Consider the following 24,616-nt stretch of genomic DNA (forward strand, 5'->3'; position numbering starts at 1 on the left):
AGTTCATTTGTATCCTTTTTTTTTTATTCCATGTGTGATATCATATGATGTTTGTCTTCCACTGTCTAACTTCACTTAGTATAGTTTCCAGGTCTATCCATGTTGCTGCAGATGGCATTCTTAGAAAAACTTACGGTTACCAAAAGGGACAGGTCGGGGAGTGGGAGGGATGGGCTGGGGGTTTGGGATTGGCATTTGGCGCATGCGCACTGAGGTATACAGAATGATTGGCCAACGCGAACCTGCTGTATGGCACAGGGAACTCTACCCAGTGTTCTCGGATCATCTATGTGGGAAAAGAATCTGAGAGAATGGATGCGTATACATGGATGACTGGGTCACTTTGTTGTACAGCAGAGATTATCAGAGCCTTGGAAATTCACTATATTTCAATAAAACTTAAAAAAAAAATTAAAAAAAAAACCCAAACCCGAACAATCTAAGTGTAATAAATTCCGAAGCCTACAGTTAAGAGCAACAATTGAGCCTGTGTATTGTAGCCTGCCTTCTGAGAGGTCTGTTGTCATGTTCTAAGAAGTTGTTTTCTGACCTAATGTTAGACTCCAGAGTCGTGTTAACCAGGAGACTGGAATGGCCCCGGTGCCGTGTTCCATGTTCGTGTGTGTGTGTCTGTGTGTGCGTGTGTGCCTGCGTGCATGCATATGTGCGTCGGTGACTCCCCAGTGATCCTGTGTCCTGGGAGCGGAGGTGCCGTGAATACCCCGGATGCTTCAGCTCCCTTTGAAGTCCGACGGGCAGGACCAGCCTGTGAGGAGGTGACGGTGCGTTTTCTTCGAGAAAAGACAAGAGTATCAGTGCACTAGTGACTGACTGGCTGGCTGGCGGGGGAGGGCGGAGCGCGACTCAGACCTGGGGCGGGGGGCGGGGCGCCCGTGCTGCTCATCCTGGTGTTGCTGCTGCCCTTGTCTTTCTGATCTCTCTCTCGAGTCAGACTAGCAAAGCGTTCCCTTCTCGGCACAGCCACCTTCCAGATCGACTGATAAAGTGAGATTCTGAAGCTGCCAAGCTGGAGGTCCAGGCCCACGGCTCCAGCAGGGTGTTTCTTCCCACAGATGGTTAGTTAGTGCCACCCTGTGCCCCACCAACGCCTGGCCTGGGGGTTTTATAAGGTCTTCAGGCTGGGAGACGCTGCGCCTTTAATCGTCCTCTTATGCAAACAGCGTGGCATCTGCTCAGAAAGTCAAGTTACTCTTAGCTCCAACGATAAGGTAAAGCTGATGCAAAAGACAAAATTAATTTAAAGAAATTCTTAAAAGATAAAATAATTTTAAGAAATTTTTAGGAGTTCCCATTCTGGCTCAGCAGTAACGAACCCATCTAGTAACCATGAGGACACGGGTTCGATCCCTGGCCTCACTCAGTGGGTTAAGGATCTGGTGTTGCTGTGAGCTGTGGTGTAGGTCACAGCAGCAGCTCAGATCTGGCGTTGTTGTGGCTGTGGTGTAGGCCCGTGGCCACAGCTCCAATTTGACCCCTAGCCTAGGAACCTCCATATGCCAAAGACATGGCCCTAAAAAGCAAAATAATAATAGTAAATTGTTAAAAAAAGAAAACAAAATGTGTTCTAATAGTCTCTCTGACTAATGTGGGAGGTTGAGTTAACCAGGACCCCGTGCCCTGCTGGCAGCTTTATTGCAGGCCGGGACATGGGACGTGGCTGCATTAACTGTGTTGTGAGTTACTGATTGGGTGCCCGACTCTGCAGTTTGCTGTAAGCGTCCAGCAGAGAGCAATACAGTGATGCTTCAGTCGGTGACCCTTTTGAAGAGGAAGCTCTTCCTTTACAAAGGACTGCTTCTGGTGTCACTCCCCGAGTTAAATGCCAGCTGGCCTCGCCTCACTGGCTACCTGGGATCCCAGCCCCCTGCAGTGGCTCTCAGTGGGGGGGGGGAGGCTTGATGATGTGCCTGATGTCCCACCTGTCTCTCGCTCTCCCCCCACCCCCACAAGCTGGCATAGTGGCCGGGGCACTGCCATTTCAGGAAGGCCTGACATGCTCCGGCCTGGCCTACTTTCATAAGGGAAGTCCTGGCCAGCTCGTTATTACTCAGTGTCTGTTCTGCTTTTATTCTGTCTGAAGGGCACTGTTGCTGTCCCCTGGCAAGTGTTTCATGAGTGTTCAAGCTTGTGCCACCTGGCCTGTCCTACCACACAGCTTCATTTTTGTGGCACGAAACAAACATCCTTATAAAGATGACCAACTTCCAGAAGGAGGACACGCCAGCACTTTACCATTTGCTTGATGAGAGCCCTGCTTTTAAACTGGCTTCCTTACCTGCCTTTATAGATGAGCAAATGGCCTTCCGAGGTCAGTGCTGTCCCTGCAAGGGGGCAGATCTGGGCTTGCTCTTCTGGGAAACATTTAAAATTTTATTTTACGGGCTAGAACATTTTAAGGTGTACTTTAATTCTTCCCCCCACCTGTATTGTTAACTTATCCTAACTTTTTTTTTTTACTTGTGATAAAATACGTGTAACATAAAATGTATCATCTTAACCATTTTTAAATGTATTAAGTTACTTTCCGAGTCCCAGGGCCCACCCTTTTGGAATTTTTTTTCTTTTGCTTTTTGGGGCCACACCTGTGGCATATGAGCGTTCCCAAGCTAGGGGTCAAATCGGAGCTTCGTCTGCGACCCTCACCACGTCTGCCACAGCCACACCAGATCCTTTAACCCACTGAGCGAGGCCAGGGATCAAACCCTCAACCTCATGGATACCAGTCGGGTTTGTTACTGCTGATCCACAATGGGAACTCCCCCTTTTAGAATTTTTAACCATGTTTCTTACACAAAACCGTTCTAAACCACTCTGAGAGTCCTAGAGAATATCAGACCCTGTCCCATCAGAATAAATCACAGTGAAGCATAGATGTTGCCTTGGGTGGGGCAAGGTAGATACTTCCTGGTCTCGACGGAGCTCAGACATGGCTCAAACCTTTCCTTTCAAACTTATATTTTGTGTATTTTATTATTTTATTCTAGGGTCAGCGGAGCCTATGAATACAGTGAGGTTAAAAATACTGTAATTATATCTGAAATAGAGCCCAAGGAATATTTTGAAAATAGTAGAGTGCCTGGGTGAAATAAATAAGGAAGTTTCATTTCCTGTCTAATTATATTTTTCCTTTCTGGTTAGCACGTTAAAAAGTGATTTTGAAAGCCATGGCCGTTTTTTCCCTTCCCAGTTCATCTGTTTCCCTGAGATAATTTTACAGTTGTAGAACATGTCTCTCTTTTGTAGTAGACATCATTTTTATTCTGTATTTAATAGTATATTACATTATATTAAGCTTCCTGGCCAGTGAGTTTGGGTTTCCACTTTCCTGAAATACACAATGCAAACAATAAAACTTCCCCGGAAAGAGTCCCTGAGCCTTTCTCGCTGGAGGAGGGTCTTGCCAAAGCAAAATGCCCAGATGGAGGCTGGAGGGGGGAAGGTAGCGTGAGTGTGGGCCCTCCCTGACCTGAACCAGGGTCCAGCCTTGGCGAATCTTGTGCAGCTGGGATGGATATGAAGAGGCGTTTTGAAGCCCTCAGGGGTGGGACTCAGTTCAAAAGGGAGCTGTTTTGCTGGTTAAAGGTTAAAAACTCACACTCGGGAGAGGCTGGACAGTCCCTCGGTCCTTTCGGGATTTGTTAAAAGAAGTCCCTTTGTTCTCCGGTCGGGAAAGAGTTTTCACGTGGTCCAAGTGCAGACGTCACTCAGGAGTTCATGGTCCCAGAGTTCCCAGTGTGGCTCAGCCATAACAAACCCAACTAGGATCCAGGAGGACACGGATTCAATCCATGGCCTCCCTCCGGGGGTTATGGATCTGATGTTGCCATGAGCTGTGGTACATGTTGCAGATGTGGCTCGGATGCCACATTGCTGTGACTGGTGTAAGCCAGCTGCTATAGCTCTCATTCGACCCTAGCCTGGAAGTTGCACATGCCGTGGGTGTGGCCCCAAAAAAGATTTAAAAAAAAAAAAAGGTTCATAGTCCTTGCAACTCAGCCAACAACAGCAGTTGGGTGAAACACAGTGTTTCAGTGTTTATTTCTTTCTTCTTTCTTTTCTTTTTTTTTTTTTTTTTTTTTTGCCATTTCTTGGGCCGCTCCCATGGCATATGGAGGTTTCCAGGCTAGGGGTCTGATCGGAGCTGTAGCCACCAGCCTACGTCAGAGCCACAACAACGCGGGATCCGAACAGTGTCTGCAACCTACACCACAACACAACTCACGGCAATGCCGGATCCTTAATCCACTAAGCAAGGCCAGGGATTGAACCCGAAACCTCATGGTTCCTAGTTGGATTCGTTAACCACTGAGCCACGACGGGAACTCCAATTTCTTTCTTCTTTCTTTTGGTGATTAAACATACACAGTGTAAACTTTACCATTTTAATTTTTTTTTTTTTTTTTTGCCTTTTAGGGCCACACTCGCAGCATACGGAGGTTCGCAGCTAGGGGTCGAATCAGAGCTACGGCTGCTGGCCTACACCACAGCTCATGGCAACGCTGGATCCTTCACCCGCTGAGGGAGGCCAGGGATCAAGCTTACAACCTCATGGTTACTAGTTGGATTCATTTCCACTGCATCACAGATGGAACTCCATTTTAACTATTTTTGAGGGTACAGTTCCGTGGCATTTGGTGTGTTTCATTGCCATGCAACCACCACTACCATCCGTCTGCAGGACTTTTGCCCCTTCCCAAGCCGGAAGCTCCATAGCTTTTACTCGAGCACTCCCCAACCCCCTCTCCACAGCCCCTGGTCACCACCATTCTACTCCTTGTCTCTGTGAACTTGACTACTCAAGGAACTTCACATAAGTAGAATCATACAAAATCTGTCTTTTTGTGTCTGGCTTATTTCACTTAGCTCAGTGCCTTCAAGGTTTATCTACGTTGTAGCAGGTGTCAGAATTTCCTTCCTTTTTTAAGCCTGAATACTATTCCATTGTATGTATAGAGCTAATTTTGTTTACCCATTTATCCATTGTTGGGCACTTGGGTGGGTTTCCACCTTTTGGCTATTGTGAATAATGCTTCAACGAACATGAGTGTTGACTGAAAAAAAAAAAATGCACATTCTACGCGTTGAGAGTTAGGTTTATTTGGCAGACATTCTGAGCACTTCCAGCCCAGACATGACATCTCAGATAATGCTGAGAAACAGTTCTGAAGGGCAAAGGGGGAGCCGGGATATATACAAGTTTTTGCAACAAAAGACCAGGTAGTCAGAACAACAAAAAGTTACTGTTAATCAAAGAAAACCAGACATGTCAAGCTAATAAATTTATCTCTTCTCTGTGTGGAAAGATGCCGGGTCTGGGCTCGTGGAAGTCATTCCTTTGATATGCACCTCAGCTCTCTGGGGCCAGTATCCTGTGTTTCCACAGGGTGCACAATGTGGGTGGGGGAGGGGGCCTGCCATCAGATGACTTGAAGGCAGGTATTCTGTTTCCATCCTGAGTCACCTCAGGGCTCACCATCAAGGTGGCTGTAATGTGATGGCTTGATGGTTGTAGCATCCTTTTGTTTACCAATAAGGCAGATGGCATTTTTAATTTATTTTATTTTTCTCTTTTTGGGGCCACATCTGCAGCATATGGAAGTTCCCAGGCCAGGAGCTGAATCAGAGCTGCCGGCCTACACCACAGCCACAGCCACACCAGATCTGAGCTGTGTCTGCGACCGGCGCCGAAACATGTGGCAACCCTGGATCCTTAACCCACTGAGCGAAGCCACAGATGGAACCCTCATCCTCATGGGTACTGTTGCCGGAATTCGGCCTTCTCTCTGCCGGTGCCGAACTGAAACACAGAGACAAGAGTTTGGGGTGAAGGAGGAAAAATAGCTTTATTGCTTTGCCAGGCAAAGGAAGGTTACAGCAGGTTCGCTAATGCCTTAAAGACTGTGCCCCCCATTAGAAAGAATTTTGAGGAGTTTTGTAGTAAAAAGGAGAAAAACAGTTTTTCAGATAGGAATCAGGATTGAGACAAACATGCATTCTTCTTTCTTTGGGGGACCCTTAGTCATCAAAGCTGGAGTCGGAGATCTCGGTATGATCACAAGGGGGTCTTCTGGGTTGTTGCCGAGAATAACAGTACTTGCAAAAAGGGCATGTGGATCAGAGATTAGAACAAACTTGGAAAGTTCCTGAAAAACTTCATGTACTAATAACCTTTACCCCACAGGCAGTTGTGCTCAGGGCACCTAATCTTTAGCTTATGGATGATTGTGTTTAGGGTGCAATTAAGTCAGGGAGAAGGACAAGGAAGGCATCTAAGCTGTTCAATTTTGAAGTATTCATTTCTGAAAGAAGCATAAGGAATCTAACTTTTTTAAGATGCCTATATTATTATGTGTATCCCTGGAGAGGGAACCAGGACCCTGCCTCAAAACTGTACGATTGTTGCTTGACTATTCCTCCCTGGATCAGCAACCATCCGATCCTGCCCCTAGGAACTCAGGGAAAGTCATGGAGGCTGGATGAGGCCCATTTCCTAAGACGAAGAAATCGGGGACACAGAAAGTCTCTTGTACCTAGGGGCCCCACAGGGCCATGTCTGGTTTCAGTACTAGTTGGATTCATAGCCTGCTGAGCCACCACAGGAACTCCCGGCAGGTGGCATTTTTTAGTTCACAGGGGTGCAGAGATATGAGTCCCTGCTTTCAGTTTTTCTCAGGTGTATACCCAGGAGGTGGAACTGCTGGATTCAAATGGTAATTTGGTGAACAAATCAAACGTTTATTCTGAGGAGGGTGGCGGCTGCATAATTCTACAGCCCCACCAGCAGTGCACAGCGCTCAGTTTCCAAACCTCCCAGCGCTGGTCTGCTCTAAGGAGATGGTGTTCTTTTTCAAAAGCGGGGGGCAGCCCAGGCCATCAGGCTCGACCCCACCACGTGGCAAGGATGCAACAGAACCCCTCCAGTTGCCTGCAGAGAAGTGGTTTTGGGAGCCTGCTGTGAGCTGGCCAAGTTGGCCGGGCACTTTGCCCACTCACGCCTACAGATGCTTGAATTGGCAGCTCCTAGGTAGAGGAGCTTCTGAATCGAGGGCATCCGACTGAAGAAAGCCACACGAGCTCGGAATTCTTAGCAGTCAGAGCAGGGAATGGATCATTAGATAACTTTCATTCTCTTTTACGTTTGCTCTGAAAAGGCGGAGCTGTTCCCTTGGTGGCTGTGCTCTAGTCCTCAGTGAGACAAAGCAGGTCTCACAGAAGTGGAGTTTGAGATGCTGCTTACAGCGTCTTAGCTACTTAGATGCTGCTTAGGTAGAGGGTGTCTTTGAATGGGATCCACACACCATTTCCTGTGTAAATTTAGTCACACTGGGGGAGGTGGCACTCAGTCTAGGGGAATCCTTTGTTTCCAAAAGTTCTTCAAATCTGCTGCCTGGAAAACATTTTCACCTGGCAATTCCGAGCTCCAGTCTTAACACTTGCAAAATGTTTCTTTAGAATTTTTTCTTTAAATATCCCTTAAGAAAGAACACTTTCTTTTCCCTTAATCTTACATTAATGACTGTTTACCTTTTCCTTTGTCTTAAAAGGAAATTTCAGGTTCTCCAATTCCACCTCTTATTAAATGCAGATTTTCTCCTTGACTTCAGTGTCTCTTGGAACTCTCATACTGTGTTGGGCCTACAGTTGATTTCACCTCCAAATATACAATAGTTTGAATTTTTTTTTTTTTTTTTAGGGCCGCACCTGTGGTATATGGAAGTTCCCAGGCTAGGGGTCGAATCAGAGCTGCAGCTGCCAGCCTACACCACAGGCACAGATCCGAGCCACATCTGTGACCTACACTGCAACTCTCGGCAATGCCAGATCCTTAACCCACTGAGCAAGGCCAGGGATGGAACCTGCATCCTCATAGAAACAACATAAGTCATAAGTCTGTGACTCAGACCTTAACCCTCTGAGTCACAACAGGAACTCTGAATTTTTCTTGTCTAATACGATACAGTTCTCAAGCTTTCTTATTAACACATCTAATTAGAGTCCTTGTTTGCTTTTGGGACCACAAAGGACATAATTTATTAATGATTGGGTTTCAGTCTATTCTTTTAAAATTGGATGCATTTTGTTTCCATCTTTAAATCTGGTGCTTAATTTTCACCTTGTTACCATAAGAGATGTTTGTTGATTGCCTACTCGGTGGCAGGCACTGTGCTAATTTCCTTACACATGGTGTCTTGTATGATGCATGTTGCAACATTGTGAGGCACTGTTATCCCTGTGAAACCAAAGCCCAGAAGGTTAAGGAATTTACACAGCAGATGATGGAGCTGGAATTCCAGGACAGAGTCACATACTTAAATCAGGCATTATAATAGCCTCAGTTTTGTTGATTTAGCCTCAGTTTTGAAGTACATATCAAGTGCCAGGGTCCGTTTGAAGTGTGTTAACAAAATCACGATGACCCAGGCATAATTTTAGCCTCCTTATTCATGATGAAAGTGATACGGGCCAGGGGTGGAGCTGTACTGCTTCCGCTGTGATGCAGCAGGTTGAGGATCCAGTGTCACCGCAGCTGCAGCTCGTATTTGATCCCTGGCCCAGGAACTTCCATATGCAGTGGGTGTGGCTGAAAAAAGGCACAAGGGGGGAATCTGTCATCGCCGTTCCAAGAAGCAGGCTTGAAAATTCTATCTGGCCAAATCCTGACTATAGAACTATAGATTTAATGAATCCAATTTGTGATCTCTGGGTATTTCTTCTCTCCTGAACCTGAGTGCTTTGATCTAACTTGCCAATCTGATAGGTGAAAAGAATAGCATTTCTTTCTTTTTTTTTTTTTTTTTTTCTTTTTTCTTTTGGCTGTACCCGTAGCTTACAGAAGTTCCCTGGCCAGGGATCAAACCCACACCACAGCAGTGACAACATCAGATCCTTTCATCACTGCGCCGCCAGGGAACTCCAAGAATGGCATGTCATAGTAGTTTTAATTTGCATTTTTTAAATCAGGAAGGATGAGCATTGTCTCATTTTTTTTAAGTACTATCTGCTCGTATCCTTTGTTTTTAACTGCATTGTCAAATCAGACGTCTTCCTTCATCTCTGGTCTACTCCCTCAAGAGGCATTGCTTCCCCGACTCAGACTCTCTGTGTCTGCCTGGATTAACATGGGCAGCATATGGTGAACAGCCCATCCTGTGCTCTGGCCATGGCCTCCATTCTTGGTTATGTTCTTTTTGTCTAATTAAATGGGGGTAACACATTTAAGTGAGAAAGAAATACCAATCAGCCTCATTCATTTGAAATGAATGGCCGTGGTTCCTTGTAATTCATTTACATGGGAAAGGGTGTATCAGGCAGGATAGGGAAGGTTACGTCATGGTAACAAACAATCCCCAAGCTCAGTGATTTTTATAACATGGTTGAGTTCTGCCGCAGTGGGTCAGCAGGTGGTTTCTGGTCTCTGTAATTTCTCAGAGACCCAGGCTGGGAGGGGCTTCAACTTGTGGAGGGGTCTCCACCATCTTAGAGGCCAGGAGAGAAAACCCATTGGGCTTTGAGTTGGCCTCTAAAGTCTGTGCCAGAAGGGATATTCATTTCACTCCTCTCTCTGTCCAGAGTAGGTCATGTTGCCACACCTACGTTCTAAAGGGCAGAGAACTGGGATCTTGCTGCAGCACAGCCCAAGGGAACCCCCGATGTCCACCTTAGGAGCCACAGCACATCTTTTGCCCCCCAAAATAGCCAGAGTCTTTAGACCACAGTAAGCAAAAATGAGTTCATGGCTTCGAAAGCAAGAGCTCTGCCGGACAAAATAACAGGCGAGGACAGAGTTTAGTTCTCCTCCAGGATCGTGGGGAAAACCCCTGACCACGTTGTCCATAAGCCAGTGAGTCACAGACACGGTTTCCTGAAAGCTGGGTCTTCAGGACTGGCCAGCTAATACTTGTTGAAGCTGGGCGATCGTCACGTTGCTGTTTTAGCCGCTTTTCTCTGTGTTCGAAAATGCCCATAATAAAATGCCCTTCTTCCTGTGCTTTCCCACGGCCGATTCCTCTCTGCCTTGATGCCTCAGTTCTTTTTTTTTTTCTTCTTCTTTTTCTTTTTTCTTTTTTTTTTTTTTTTTTTCATCGGTTACACCTCAGTTCTTACCCACTGTTACAGCATGTGTTTCTGGCCACCTTCTCAATTTTTTTTTTTTTTTTTTTTTTTACATAAGCGCATTAAACAATTATTTTGTTACTTTTCCCTTTGTTTTAAGCTATCAGACTCTTATAAATAATGTTTTAAGGTATTTCTTGATGACCTCCGAGTATAGCTGGGGTTTTCTAAGATGTAGTTTTGTTGAACTGAGTGTTCAATTAGACTACATGCTTTTAATGAAAAATACTACTTTCCTTTTTTTCCCGTTATCACCTGCACAACCTCAGTGTATGTTTTAGAGGCCAGCGATGAGGGGAGTGGTTGTTTTCCATGCTTATAGAAAAAAAGCCATCATGGCCCTAAGACCACGTGGTCCAGGGGCCAGCAGGTCCTCTGATGTTCTTGTGGGATGCCGGCCTTGTGGGTGGCACTGTGCTGAGGGCAGCAGACAGGACTATAGGTCCAGCCCCAAGTTGCTCACACCACCTGGGTCAGCCGTGAAGCAGATCCTCATTAGCCCGGCGCTGGGGTCGGTGACACGTGCACGGGGACCCCCATGGAGCAGTAACTATATGTGTGCACCTGCCTGGAGCAGGGGAGCCATTCTACTACAAACCACGTGCCAGGGTAAGTCTCACATGAGGAAAATCAGCACAGTAGACCAGAAGGACAAGCGGGCAGAAGCCCCAGGTAGATCTGTGCTGTTAGAAAGTTTGTAGCTAAAGCATTAAGAGATGAAGCTGGCAAATCAACTATACTTTAATGATAAGTAAATAAAATATAAAACAAAACTGAAATAATCCTAATCCTTGAAGAAAGAGAGGGATCGAGAGATTGAGCTGGCGAATCAGGCAGGAGTCGCACTGGAGGCCTTTCGCTTTTTTTTTTTTTTTTTTTTTTTTTTTTTTGTCTTTTGTCTTTTTAGCGCTGCACCCATGGCAAATGGAGGTTCCCAGCCTAGGGGTCCAATCGGAGCTGCAGCCACTGGCCTACACCAGAGCCACAGCAACACAGGGTCCAAGCCGCGTCTTCGACCTACACCACAGCTCACGGCAACACTGGATCCTTAACCCACTGAGCAAGGCCAGGGTTCGAACCCGCCACCTCATGGTTCCTAGTCGGATTCGTTAACCACTGAGCCACGACGGGAACTCCGCCTTTGGCTTTTTAAGAAGCGTGGACTTGGACTTCCCATTTCCCGTTGTGCCTCAGTGGGTTACGAGCCCAACTAGTAGCCATGAGGATGCGGCTTCAATCCCCGGCCTCTCTCAGTGGGTTAAGGATCTGGCGTTGCCATGAGCTGTGGTGTAAGTCGCAGACACAACTTGGATCCTGAGATGCTGTGGCTGTGGTGTAGGCTGGCAGCTGCAGCTCTCATTTACCCCTAGCTTGGGAACCTCCATATGCCATGGGTGGGGCCCTAAAAAGACAAAAAAAAAAAAAAAAAAAATGGACTTTACCCTGTAGGCTTTCAGTAAATATTTGTGTGAGCTGTATGGAGAGTTCTACCATAATGACAGTCACGTTGTATTGTAAGACGGAGTCGTGAAGCCCCGCCCAGCCGTGAAGAACAGCCTTGCTGTGCCCATGGCCCCACGTGTTTCTCGGATGCAGCAGTGCCCAGGGGTGCTCTGGCACAGACCAAGCCTGTGCCCTGCTGGAGGAGGCCCAGCTCAGGAGGACTGTCACTCCAGGCCAGCAGGGTTCTGTTTTTCTTCTGTGGAACCAACTGGTGAAGATGCCAGGAGTCATAGCCTAGAAGTGTCGTGTCCCCCCTGCCCCCCACCTGCCAGTCTCTGCGGGAGCCACTCCTACTCAGAGCCACCTGCTGGGAAGCCCAGCCAGGAGAATGATAGGGAAATCCAGGGCTTCCAGGGCCCACAAACAAGGGTCTTCCTGGGAACCCTCCTGTGCAGACTAGAGGTGTCCCCAGACGGGCTCTCACCCGTGCGTGGTTTCATCAGAAGTTGGCCTGACGGAGTTCCTGTCGTGGCACAGTGGTTAACGAATCCAACTAGGAACCATGAGGTTGCGGGTTCAAACCCTGGCCTTGCTCAGTGGGTTAATGATCCGGCGTTGCCGTGAGCTGTGGTGTAGGTTGCAGACGCAGCTCGGATCCCGCGTTGCTCTAGCGTAGGCCGGTGGCTACAGCTCCGATTCAACCCCTAGCCTGGGAACCTCCATATGCCGCGGGAGCGGCCCAAGAAATAGCAGCAGCAACAACAACAAAAAGACAAAAGACAAAAAAAAAAAAAGAAGTTGGCCTGACGGTAACAGGGTCCCTTTGAAGGGACGCAGGGTTTCCTCGCCCTTGACTCTGGTGCCCACTTCATCCCCAGCATTGCTGGGGTCCCCTGGCCCCCGACCCGGGCCCTCCGCGCAGCCCTCTCAACCTCCTGTCCTGTCCCATCCCATCCCTGACGGCCACGCTGGGTCCTACGCCTGTCTTCCTGGCCTCAGCAAGATGTGTCCTCCACTGTCCTTGTCACCACCTTCTTCCTCATGTGCTTCTCCTCTTGTTTTCCAGGCTCTCCAGAGTAACCTGAGGTATTCCTTGTTGCCAAGACGGCTCGTTATCAGCAAGAGATTAGCTCAGTGCCTGCATCCGGCTTTGCCCAGTGGCGTGCACTTAAAAGCCCTAGAAACCTATGAGATTATCTTTAAAATTGTGGGGACCAAATGGCTGGCCAAGGATTTGTTCCTATACAGGTATGAGAGCTTCCCGCCGCGTCACTTTTTTTATTACCCAGGTAATCCCTGTTTCAGTTCACAAGATAAGAAAATGACAAACAAGCAGAATACCAAGGTCGTGTGAGTTCCCCGTGAAGCCATCACCAGGAGATAACCAGGCTCTGGAGTGTGCCCTTCCTGACTTTTCTGTCCATCAGAGTGTGGTGTCCACACTGCCCATCACCTGCCCTGGGCTAACAGCAGGGCTGATATTGCGGAGACTGTCTCGTGACAAGCAGGCATCGCCATCACCAGTGTGGGTGGCCGGCCGGCCGAGCATCGTCACAGGCTTCTCATCATCCCTCCTCTCCCCTTTTCTGTCCCCAAGCTGCGGGTTGTTCCCTCTCCTGGCACACGCAGCCATGTCGGTGAGGCCCGTCCTGCTCGGCCTGTACGAGAAGTACTTTCTCCCGCTGCAGAAGCTGCTCCTGCCCAGCCTCCAGGCCTTCATCGTTGGCCTGCTGCCCGGCCTCGAGGAGGGCTCGGAGATCTACGACAGGTGGGTCACGTCCAGGGCTCACAGCCATGCCGTCCAATCTTGTGTTTTGGTTGTTTCTGTTTTTCCTTCTGTTAAGGGTGCACCCACGGCATATGGAAGTTCCCAGGCTTGCAGTTAAATTGGAGCTGCAGCTGCTGCCCTACACCACAGCCACAGCAACACCAGATCTGAGCCACATCTGTGACCTACACCACAGCTCACGGCAATGCTGCAGGCTTCACCCACTGTAGGTTCAAATATTGGCTTTGCTCAGTAATCAATCCTATATCCTTATGGATGCTTGTTGGGTTCATTACCATTGAGCCACAACAGGAACTCCGTGGGCTTATGTTTTATTTCACTGCTTTATAAGAAACAGGGAAAGGAGTTCCTGGTGGCACAGGAGGTTAAGGGTCTGGCGTTGTCACTACAGCCGCTCAGGTCGCTGCTGTGGTGCAGGTTCAGTCCCTGGCCTGGGAGCTTCCACATGTTGTCAGCGTGGCCAAAAAAAAAAAAAAAAAAAAAAAAACAGAGATGGAGAAAGATGTGCAGGGCAGGTGCAGAAGTCAGGTTGATGTCTTATATTTCTCAGCCTGACTAAAATACTGCGTGCTCCTGGGATGTGCCTCCATTTCCACGTGAAAGTCAGAAGGTAAGAAAGTTTCCCAGAGACGCAGTCGGTGGGTGGCAGAAATGGGACTCCACCCTTCCACCCCCGTGTGTCAGTGTCTGAGGCCCTCGTTCTTTCCATTGTTTGAAGCTGCTTCCAGATATAAAAGCAAGGCCCAGTTTCATTGCCAGGCAGGGCTCAAGGTGTGACACCAGCAGACAGCTTGACAAGTTTCAGCAGTACCAGTAGAAGTTTGTCGACGCACATGCATAAAAGTTCACGCAGTGGTGCTTGTTTGTTTTGGTCACCGCTTAGGAGTGGGGAAAAGTATATATCCATTTGGACTGTTGAGTTTACGGACTGTCCTGTGTTTCTGGAAAATTGAAATGTGAGAACTCGGGGAGTTCCTGTCGTGGCTCAGTGGTTAAGGAATCAGACTAGGAACTGTGAGGTTGTGGGTTCAATCCCTGGTCTTGCTCAGTGGGTTAAGGATCTGGCATTGCCGTTAACTGTGGTGTAGGTCGCAGAGCAGCTCAGATCTCACGTTGCTGTGGCTCTGGCATAGGCTGGCAGCTACAGCTCTGATTAGACCCCTGGTCTGGGAACCTCCATATGCCGCAGAATCAGCCCTAGAAAAGGCAAAAAGACAAAAAAAAAAAAAGGAAATGTGAGAACTCTAAGTTCCCGTTGTGGCTCAGCGGGTTAAGAACTGGACATGGTGTCAGGATGCGGGTTGGATCCCTGGCCTCACTCAGTAAATTAAGGATTCAGCATTGTCACGAGCTGCAGCATAGGTGGCAGATGCAGCTTAGATCCCTTGGGGCTGTGGCATAGACCAACAGCTGCAACTCTGATTGGACCCCTCACCTGGGAAACTTCCTTATGCCTCAGGGGCAGCCCTAAAAAGAAATGTAAGGACTCATTTCCAGTGTATTAACTATTCTGAGTGATGCCACAGTGGATTAACCTCCACTCATAGGTCCTGTTTCAGACTCCACATTCAGCCTGTTGGGGAGGTTTGGAAACCTTTGTGCTTGCAAAAGTTTCCATTTGATGACACAAGGTGCTGCCAGAGGCCCAGCCACACCACCTTTGCCTGTTGCATTGGCCGTGACGGGTGGGTGTTTGGGGTGTGGAGTGGAATTAAGGAATCAATCCAACACGCCCCTCAAGGAAGCTGAATAATCAGAACGGTTTTTGGGATTGTCCCTGATGGCCAAGGGTAATTCGAGTCATGCCTCTGGACTGGGTTTTGATGTGTGCTTGGACCACCTCAGGCTCTCACACAGAGCAGCTAGAAGCTCTCCACTTCCCAGCAGTGATAGGTGTATCACCCCTCAGTGATACGCTGAGTCACTGGGATGCACTGGGCAAGACTGGGGACTAAGAAACAGTCAAGGTCACATAGGGGTCAGCCGGAGGAACATTAGCAGCCTCTGTCTCTTGACTCCTGGTCCCAGGCTCTTTCCAGACATTCTGGCCCATTCATTTTCCTCACTGATGTGTGTGTATAAACACATTTTTTCCCCCATGATCTGAAGCTGAATGAACACACCAGCTCCCAAAATGTATTGCAGTTTTGTTGTTGTTGTTTAGTCTGTAAGTGTGAATCACCTCGAAGCGTGTCAGCCGTTGAGGGGTTTTTGTGTGTTCTCTCAGTTGATCAGTGAGTGTTCATTTGAACAGTTGCTGAAGCTGCTTAACCCCCGGGTGTTTTCTCCTGACGTTGTGATTTCTTAACAGGGAACCCCGAGTGGAGCCAAGCCACGTGAATCACTGAGTGGCTGCAACTGCGACAGAAAACCCAGCCGGGGCGGGGGGGGGAGGGGTGCAGCTCTCAGAGGGATTAGTGACCAGCTTTCCAAGGGTGGAGACTGGTCGAGGGTTGTGTAGTCTGAGCTCTCAGGGGCGGGAGGCGCACGCGAGGGAGGTGCCTGCACAGATCCACGTCCGTTTCAGACAATGCCTTCTTCCCCAAAATGCTCAGGAGTTGAGTCAGACACCCCCACCCGCAGCAGATCTGGGGGAAGGGAGGGTCCAGGGGTGGGGGTCGTGATGTCCACGTGGGTGGAAAATGCTCAGGGAGTTTGAGGGCGGCTGACTCACAGGTTTCGTGGGGGCGGGGACAGTTCCTGGTCTGTGCTTGCTGGAGAACCAGAAGGGATGCAAGTTTTGGCCAGTATTAGGACTCATGATTTACTGTGACTTTCTAATAACCCTTGGATATCTGCAGATCATCCCCGGCCAGAATTTTTTTTTTTAAGTGCCCAAGTGGCCGCAGAGCCTGCTGTGCTTTGCTCTACCAAGAAAACGGGATCGGCTCGGGGGAGACAGGGAAGTGAATGTTTTTGGTGGTTGGTAAGCGAGCAAAAACCAGCTCACCGACGACTTCCCTTTAAATCAGTGGTTCTCCACCTGGGGTGATTTTTGTCACCCAGGGAGGGCCTTTGGCAATATCTGGGCACATTTTTGGCTGTTACAACTGGGGTGGAGAGGGTGCTACTGACATCTAGTGAGCAGAGGCAAGGGGTGCAGCTGAACATCCTACCACATACACAGTTATCCCCATGACAAAGGATCCAGCCCAGGTGTCAACAGGGTAAAGGCTGAGAAACCCTGACTTAAAAAATTAAAGTTATTAAATGTATATTTTAAATTTTTGCTAACAATGTTTAAAATAAATGGAGTTCCCATCGTGACTCAGCAGTCATGAACCAGGCTAGTATCCATGAGGACGCAGGTTTGATCGCTGGCCTCACTCAGTGGGTTAAGGATCCAGCGTTGCCGTGAGCTGTGATGTAGGTTGCAGACGTGGCTTGGATCCAAGTTGCCGTGGCTGTGGTGTAGGTCAGCAGCTGCAGCTCCGATTTAATTCCTAGCCTGGGAACTTCGTGTGCTAACAGGTGTCCAACTAAAAAGAAAAATAAATAAAATATAGGAACATTTAGAGGTTAAATGTGGTTATTGACCCTTCTTTTGGTTGATTCCAGACACCATGATGATGAGCTCTGCTGGTTCTAGAATTTTCCACCCCTTATTTGGCATGTATCTGAGTATGGTGGTTTAGGACGCTGTTGTCACCGTCCCACTTGTTTAGATGGTCACACACAGGCTGTTTCGGCTTGTGACAGCTCTGCTTTCCATGGCCATCTGTGGGGCAAGTGGCCACACGGCCAGGGTCATGAGATGCTAGGGGCTTCACCGTGCCCGTGTCGCTCCCTTGCTGTCAGTTGAGTTAGAGAAGAGGGGCTTGTGTAGTTGGAAGGAGCTTGTGTTTGCAGGGGGCGCAGGAGAACAGCAGCCAGAGTGGCTGAGGAAGGACAGGCGAGCAGAGGGTGGGAGTGGTGTGTGTGTTGTTTTGTTCTGTTGGTCTTTGGTTTCAGATAGAAAAGTCAGTTCTGGGCACTAAACTGTGCAGACTTATTTTGGAATTTCACAACTGAGATGATGTAATTCTTATGTGGTAGAAAATTACTTAGCTTTTAACCCCAGTCATCCTGCTTCTACTTCGCCCTCCATAGCAAAGTCCAGCCTAATTGGCATTTTTTGAACTGTAGCATCATTTCAATTTTTAAGATCTGTCAGTTTTTTAGAAGAAAATGGGGCTTTTTATATTTATATAGAGACACTTTTTTTTTTTTTTTTTTTTTGCCTCCCTGAGGCGTATGGAGGTCCAGAGCCAGGGATCAGATCTGAGCCACAGTTGTGACCTAAGCCACAGCTGCAGCAATGCCAAATCCTTAATCCGCTGCACCCAGCTGGGGATTGAACCTGCGTCCCAGTGCTCCAGAGACGATGCCCATCCTATTGGGGCCACAGGGGGACCTCTAAGATCTCTGTTTCTTCAATAAGGAAAAGTAGCCAGTGTTCTCAGAATATTGAAGAGCGCTAGCACAGGTGGCATTCCCCAGGCTCTCTGGCAGGGGAACCTGTCTACTGTGGGACAGTTCACGTGGCCAGTGTTCCGCGGAACGTACTTTGGGAAGATACCATTGTAAGCAAGGGGGTGTGTGAAACCGGTGAGTGCATTGTAGTGTTTGCAGTGGGCTTTAGCTGAGCGTTGGTCTCCTGTGTAGGGATCCTGGGGAGAGAGGAGCACCCCGGGGCCTCCCTACATTAATCCGTCGCCATGGGAATCTCTGCCTGGCTCAGGACCATCCTGTCTGCCCAGAGGGCCCAGTGACCCAGCTGCTCGACTGACTGTAGCCACAGCTGCTAGATGGTACTTTTGCCCCAAATCAGGAGCTCTGGTGGTTTTGAGAGTTGGGCAGAGACAAGCTCTATTTGTTTGCTCAGCCTCCATAGAAGACCAATTGATACCTGTAGCCACTAAGCCATCCCGTGTCCTCCTCCTAAACCTTTGGCTCTTTTTCATGCTTCTTCGTTTTGTTTTTTGTTTTTTTTCTGAAGAGGTGATACACCATGTCATCTGCTACAAATATTTTATGAGTCAAAAAGATACACACTAGGTTTAAAGAGAATGAAATTCTTTTATAATATCCAAAGGTAGTAGACACTTTTTATATGAAATGTTTTAATATATAGTGAAATAATATTGAAAAGTAAGGGCGTTCCCGTTGTGGCATAACGGGAACGAATCCGACTAGGAACCATGAGGTTTCAGGTTCGATCCCTGGCCTCTCTCAGTGGGTTAAAGATCTGGTGTTGCCATGAGCTGTGGTGTAGGTCGCAGACACAGCTTGGATCTGGCATTGCTGTGGTCCTTCGGCCGTAGGCCAGCAGCAATAGTTCTGGTTCGACCCCTAGCTTGGGAATCTCCGTATGCCATGGGTGTGGCCCTAAAAAAAAAGCCGAAAGAAAAGAAAAGTAAACTTAAGACAACTTGGATTATAATAAAAGGGAAAGAGTGGCATTCATCTGACAGCTTTTTCGAGCACCAGCTGTGTGTCAGTTGCTGGTCCGGGCACTGAGAGGCGTCAGGCAGCTGAGCAGACCTGGTGGTGACGGTGGCCCCTGTGGCCCGAGCGCACCCTCTTTGCCTGTGCTAGGTTTTTACTCAGAGCCTCTCAGGTCATCTTACAACATCTTCATCTCTTCTCCCTCCCGTAACTGAAAACGGATATGCACAGAGGTGAGACTTGTCCCAGGCACCACTTCCAGGAAGCATCCATCAGGTGTGGACACCAGAGACCTGACTAGAAACCCCTTCATTACACTGGGCTTGTCCTCTTGTCTTTTTTTTTTTTTTTTTTTTTTTTTTTCCTGTTGTCTTTGCAAATAAGGAGCATGTGAAAAGTGGAATTACTTCATGTTTTGAGTCAGATCACTCATTAAGTGAAATCCTCCTCTGGGAGTTTGCCTCTACTGTCATATTGACAGGTGTTATCACCTGGCCTGCGAGCTTTGTTTTCACGGTTGGGGAGAAGGTTCCCCAGTCAGTTGCAGGTGCTCCCTGAGCAGAGAAGGTCCAGGCCTCGGTCACTGTCCGTGGAAAACCAAGCTGGGACCCACTCATAACACTGCTTCTCTTAGAGAACGTCTGGCAAGTTGCTGGTGCTATGCTGTGGGAAGCGGGAGATGTAGGTAAAGGTAAGGGACGATGGAGTTCCCGTCGTGGCACAGTGGTTAACAAATCCGATTAGGAACCATGAGGTTGTGGGTTCGATCCCTGGCCTCCCTCCGTGGGTTAATGGTCCGGCGTTGTCGTGAGCTGTGATGTAGGTCGAAGACTTGGCTTGGATCCCGTGTTCCTGTGGCTGTGGTATAGGCCGGCGGCTACAGCTCCGATTCGACCCTTAGCCTGGAAAACTCCATATGCCGCAGGAGCGGCCCTAGAAAAGGCAAAAGACAAAAAAGAAAGGGATGAATAAATGCGGAGTGGGAGCCTGTGTTGGGAGGCGCAGTGAGCAGAGTGAGAGTGACAGGGCCCAGCACTCCGGGCCTTAGGGAATGTGTGAGGGAGTGGGCGGCCCAGGTGGGTGTTGTCCCCCCTGTTTCTGAAGTCCAGCATCACTTGGCACATTTTTGGCTGTGCTCAGGTAGGGGGTGTCTTTATCATTGTTTACATCTCCAAACAGTCCCATCAGCCTTTTTCTTGCCCCCCCCACCCCCCAGCACAATAATGACTCCTCATGCTTATTAAAAAAAAAATTTTTTTTTTTAATTTTTTATGGCTTCACCTGAGGCATGTGGAAATTCCCAGGCTAAGGGTTAAATCAGAGCTGCAGCTACCAGTCTACACCAGTCACAGCAACATGGGATCTGAACCACATCTGTAACCTACACCACAGCTCATGGCAACACCGAATCCTTAACCCACTGGGCAAGGCCAGGGATTGAACCTGTATCCTCACAGAGGCAGCATCGGGTTCTTGATGCTCTGAGCCACAACAGGACTCCTCCTCATGCTTTCATACGATGTGGCTGATCTGCTCACCCCTTTGAGCAGTGGAACCGCCCCCTGAGAGTCCCGTGGCATCCCGAGCAAAGCGAGGGGCTGAGATGGAGCTCCGTGCCAGGGTGGGTGACACAACCGGTCAGACGCTGCCTCTTGGCCAAGAAGCTGCACCTTTCAGTGACGTGTTTGTTTTAGCAAATTCAGTTTCAGTGGCAGCCAGCAGGTGGACAAACGCGGAAGGGTTAGAGATGGCAGCAGCTCAAAACAGTGAGAAAGTTGGAGGTGTCTCCACAGCTGGGGAGTGAGCGGTACACTGAGACACAGCCCCTATTCTGTGACCTCTCTTCTCCAGAACGGACACGCTGCTCCTGAGGCTGTCCCTGGTGGTCGGCAAGGAGGTGTTTTACGCCGCCCTGTGGGGGAGCGTCCTGGCGAGTCCGGCCATCCGCCTACCCGCCTCACTCTTTGTGGTGGGTCACATCAGCAGGGGCTCGCCTGGCAAGGAGCAGAAGTACATGCTGGGGACCGACTACCAGCTCACGGTGGGTGCCCTGCTCCTGGCGGGGGGTGGGGGAAACAGGGTGGGCGGGCTGGCTTCCCCATGGGGGGGCTGGGCAGCAGGAGATGGAGATGGGACAGATGAGGAGGTGGCCTCTCTGCATCCTGGAATGGCATGTTGGTTTCTCTCTGACATACGCATCGTGAATTGTATATTCCGATGAGCGTTTTTCATGCCTAAGGAGAGCCTTTCTGGAGGACCCCACAACTTCTGCACCACAGGCAGGCTCTGGAGTGCCTCTCGGGGCAGCTGTCCAGTTCCAGCCTTGTCTTACCCCTGCCCCGTGGCACACCGGCCACCATGCACACAGTAGGCTTGGTCCTCCTCCAGCTTCTGTCCAGCCCTGCTCTCACCATCCTCTCTTCTGGCTGCTTCACACCTAGGCTTTTGGGGCTCTTTGGGCTCCATCCTCCAGGCCCCCTTCCCTGCCACTGACCTGCCTTCTCATGACCTTGAGAAATGGTAACTTTCCAGACTTTTGTCCCTTCTCCACAAATTCACCACTTGTTTAATGGCCTGCAGTCATCTATCACCACCTAGTGGTGGACCCACGCTTTGACCTTAAAATGTTCAAAACTGAATTCATCATTAATTTGGAAGCAAGTCCTTACCCCCTGAGTCCATTCCTCTTTGCAAAGTGGGAATGACAGATCTTCCTCATGGGGCTCCCTGAGGGAAAGAGTGATGAAAGGTCATCATACAATGCTTCGGACACAGGAGACCTTCATACATAAGTTCCCGTCCTCACTGTCTGGACCACCTGGTCTGTATTTCCGTTTCCCTGTCCCGCTTCGGTTTCTTAGGTCTTGCTCCTGGACATCGTGTAATTTTCTAACTGGTTTCTCCCCATTTCTCCCTCTCTCCAGCCAGTCCTTTTTTGGTTGCTAAGAGATATGCTTTGCTAAAGAATAGCTTTGCTCAGATGCATGCTGTGTTTGAACTATACCTGGCTTCCTGTTGCCTGCAGATAAAGTCCATCTTCAGTGGTGTCCTGACAGTCTGCTCCCAGCCCACCAGATGCCTTTCCTCGCCCCTTCAAGGCCTCCACCCTCCAAGAGCTGGCTGTCCACCCTGGCCTGGCACGGCTGTGAGCCTGACTTTGCTCCAGCCGGTCACTCATCCTGCACTCCTGCCCGTCCCTTCTTCTCCCGCCTCTCAGTGTCTCCTTCCTGTCTTTAAGCTCAGCTTGCCCACAAAGCTTCACTCTTCTCCCCACATGAAAGATAGCACCTTCTCCTCTTCTGAATTCTCACAGCTTTTTGTTAGCATTTGTCTTATGGCTATAAGCTATTATGTGGCTGGATTGCGTCTATCTGTACTCAGAAAAGACACTCAAAATATGAATTGAATTGGTTGGGAATCCATTTGATGGACTGTCTCTGGAGTTTCCGTGTAGCTGAAAGTTCCTATTGGAACCTCAGGACATTCCTTTCTGAGATCCTAGTTTGAGTCTTCGAACTCGAGCATCTGGTCCACAGCCCTCCATCTCTCAGACGGAACAATTGAGGTCTGCAGCTGGCCATCTGCCTGATGTCTCACGGCCAACTAGCACCTGGACCAGGTTTCCCATATTTGTACCTTACTGTTCTGTTTCCCACGATTTAACACAGTGGTTTCAAGATTCCCAGGAAATGTTATTTTCATTGTTACAACTATAAAGAATAGCCTACAAATGATGGTTGATGCCTTGGGCATGAAATCTTCACGACGTTTTGTCACTTACAGGTTAAGTCCTTATGTGCATCTCTGTTGGACTCAAACGTGCTGGTACAGAGAAATAATCTGGAGATTGTCCTCTTCTTCTTCCCATTTTATACCTGCCTGGTAAGCCTTTCTCCCAGGCGAGTCGCTTGCCTTTCCCAAGGACGAGGGGTAGGCGGCATAGATCTGAGTGGTCTTGTCTTGAGGGAGAGCCGCCCGCAAAGGGTCCTTGTTTGTTTCTGAGGGTGGTGTTTCCATAGCAAAGATTCCATCGCCTCTTCCCGTGGGCAGCAAGTGAAGAACCAACCCCTTCTGAGAACCACCTCTTTAAGATAAAGCTTCGACGGGGATTCCCGGGGTGGTGCAACAGAAACAAATCCAACTAATAACCATGAGGTTTCGGGTTCCATCCCTAGCCCCTCAGTGGGTGAAGGACCCGGCATTGCCATGAGCTGTGGTGTAGGTCACAGATGTGACTCGGATCTGGCGTTGCTGCGGCTGCGGCTCAGGCCAGTGGCCACAGCTCCAATTAGACCTCTAGCCTGGGAACCTCCATATGCCATTGGTGTGGCCCTAGAAAGCCAAAAAAATTGTTTTTAATTCAAAATAATATTAATTTTCGTGGACTGGAAGGGCCATGTGTCAGAAAGCCAGCGATGTGCCCCTGGCATCTTCTTACCGTAGCATCTTCTCTGTCCTCGCAGGATTCCGAAGAGAGAGCCATTCCCCTGCTCAGATCCGACATTGTGCACATCCTCTCGGCCGCCACCCAGACCCTCCTGAGAAGAGACATGTCTCTGAACAGAAGGCTCTACGCATGGTTACTAGGTGCGGAGTTAACCAGTGGGTGGCGTGGTGGTTGGCTCGGTCAGAGTTACCTTGAAACCTTTGAGGGCTGATTTTTTTTTTGGAGTAAGTCCCAATCTTGGCGAACCATTTCCGAATCCCAGAGTGTGGAAAGATGCCCCGCTGACTGAACGGGCATCCATCAGCTGCCACCTGCACCACAGCTCTGGTTCATTTGCAGCCATTGCACAAAAAAACGGGGAGGTAAATCAACTATGTACTTCAATCAAACTTTCAAGAATGAGGGGAAAAAAGAAAGAACATGGGATTTTTAAGACTGACTGGATTCCATTTTTAAGAAGCTTGAAATACTACAAAATAATGGCAATTAAGCCATATTCAAGCAGACGTTTATTGCTGTGGAGATGTTTCATGCAGAGTTCCCGTTGTGACTTAGCAGGTTAAAAACTTGACACCGCGTCCGTGAGGATGCAGGTTCAATCCTCTGGCCCAACTCAGTGGGTTAAGGATCCAGTGTGGCCACAAGCTGTGGCATAGGTTACAGGTGCAGCTTGGATCTGGTATTGCTGTGAGCTATGGTGTAGGTTGCAGGTGCAGCTTGGATCCTGCATGGCTGTGGCGTAGGCCAGCAGCTGCAGCTCCCATTCAACCCTAGCCCAAGAACTTCCATATGCCACAGGTATGGCTGTAAAAAGACAAAAAAAAAAAAAAAAAAAAAAGAAAGAAAGAAAATTTCATGGAATGCGAGTGTGTTCGAGAAAACCAACAAACGTGGAATATGTGTGGGAGAAGGTTCTTTTCTAGATGGGAGCTTTGTGGCATTGACACATTTGGGGAGAGATTTGGATGCCTTTGGGAGACATGAGAACGCTGTTTCACGTTTCTATAGCATGTGTTCTCGTGGACAGCCTGCAACCCTGCAGGAGGAGCTCTGGACTGTTGAGTGGGAGGCTTCACAGGGACAGAGCCCAGGAAATCCCAGAACTTAAAGGGTAGCACTTTCTGAATTTTATAAATGCCCATATTCAAGAGAGGGTGGTGTACAGAGCAGTTGTGAAAGGACTCCATAGCTTTTTTTTTTTTTTTTGAAGATTTTATCTTCGTTAGAGCAGTTTTAGGTTCACAGTGACACTGAGAGGAAAGTACAGATAGTTCCCGTCTGCTCTCAACCCCCATCATCAGCACCCCCCACGGAGGGGCACATTTCTTACAATTGATGAACCTATACTGACGTGTCGTCACCCTCAGCCCCCCATT

At 48.7% G+C, this 24,616-nt stretch overlaps 1 protein-coding gene across 14 annotated transcripts in view; it reads left to right on the plus strand.

Moving 5' to 3' along the window:
* DOP1B (DOP1 leucine zipper like protein B) overlaps nucleotides 1-24,616 on the plus strand; it is a 134,498-nt gene that overhangs the window by 28,189 nt on the left and 81,693 nt on the right. For all 14 annotated transcript variants that reach the window (XR_014825162.1, XR_014825163.1, XR_014825159.1 and 11 more), the window contains exons 3-7: nucleotides 12,644-12,825; nucleotides 13,175-13,345; nucleotides 20,645-20,834; nucleotides 22,577-22,675; nucleotides 23,257-23,380. Coding sequence is in view for 5 of the 14 variants with exons in the window: in XM_003132763.5 (XP_003132811.3) it covers nucleotides 12,644-12,825; nucleotides 13,175-13,345; nucleotides 20,645-20,834; nucleotides 22,577-22,675; nucleotides 23,257-23,380 (766 nt within the window). In the remaining 9 variants the exon portion in view is untranslated. The remainder of the gene's footprint in view (nucleotides 1-12,643; nucleotides 12,826-13,174; nucleotides 13,346-20,644; nucleotides 20,835-22,576; nucleotides 22,676-23,256; nucleotides 23,381-24,616) is intronic.

This window comes from Sus scrofa, chromosome 13, assembly GCF_054392235.1.
Source record: "Sus scrofa isolate SSC_HxYL_T2T_F1_AM1 chromosome 13, Sscrofa_HxYL_maternal_Yorkshire_Landrace_v2.0, whole genome shotgun sequence".
Classification (NCBI taxonomy): Eukaryota; Metazoa; Chordata; class Mammalia; order Artiodactyla; family Suidae; genus Sus; species Sus scrofa.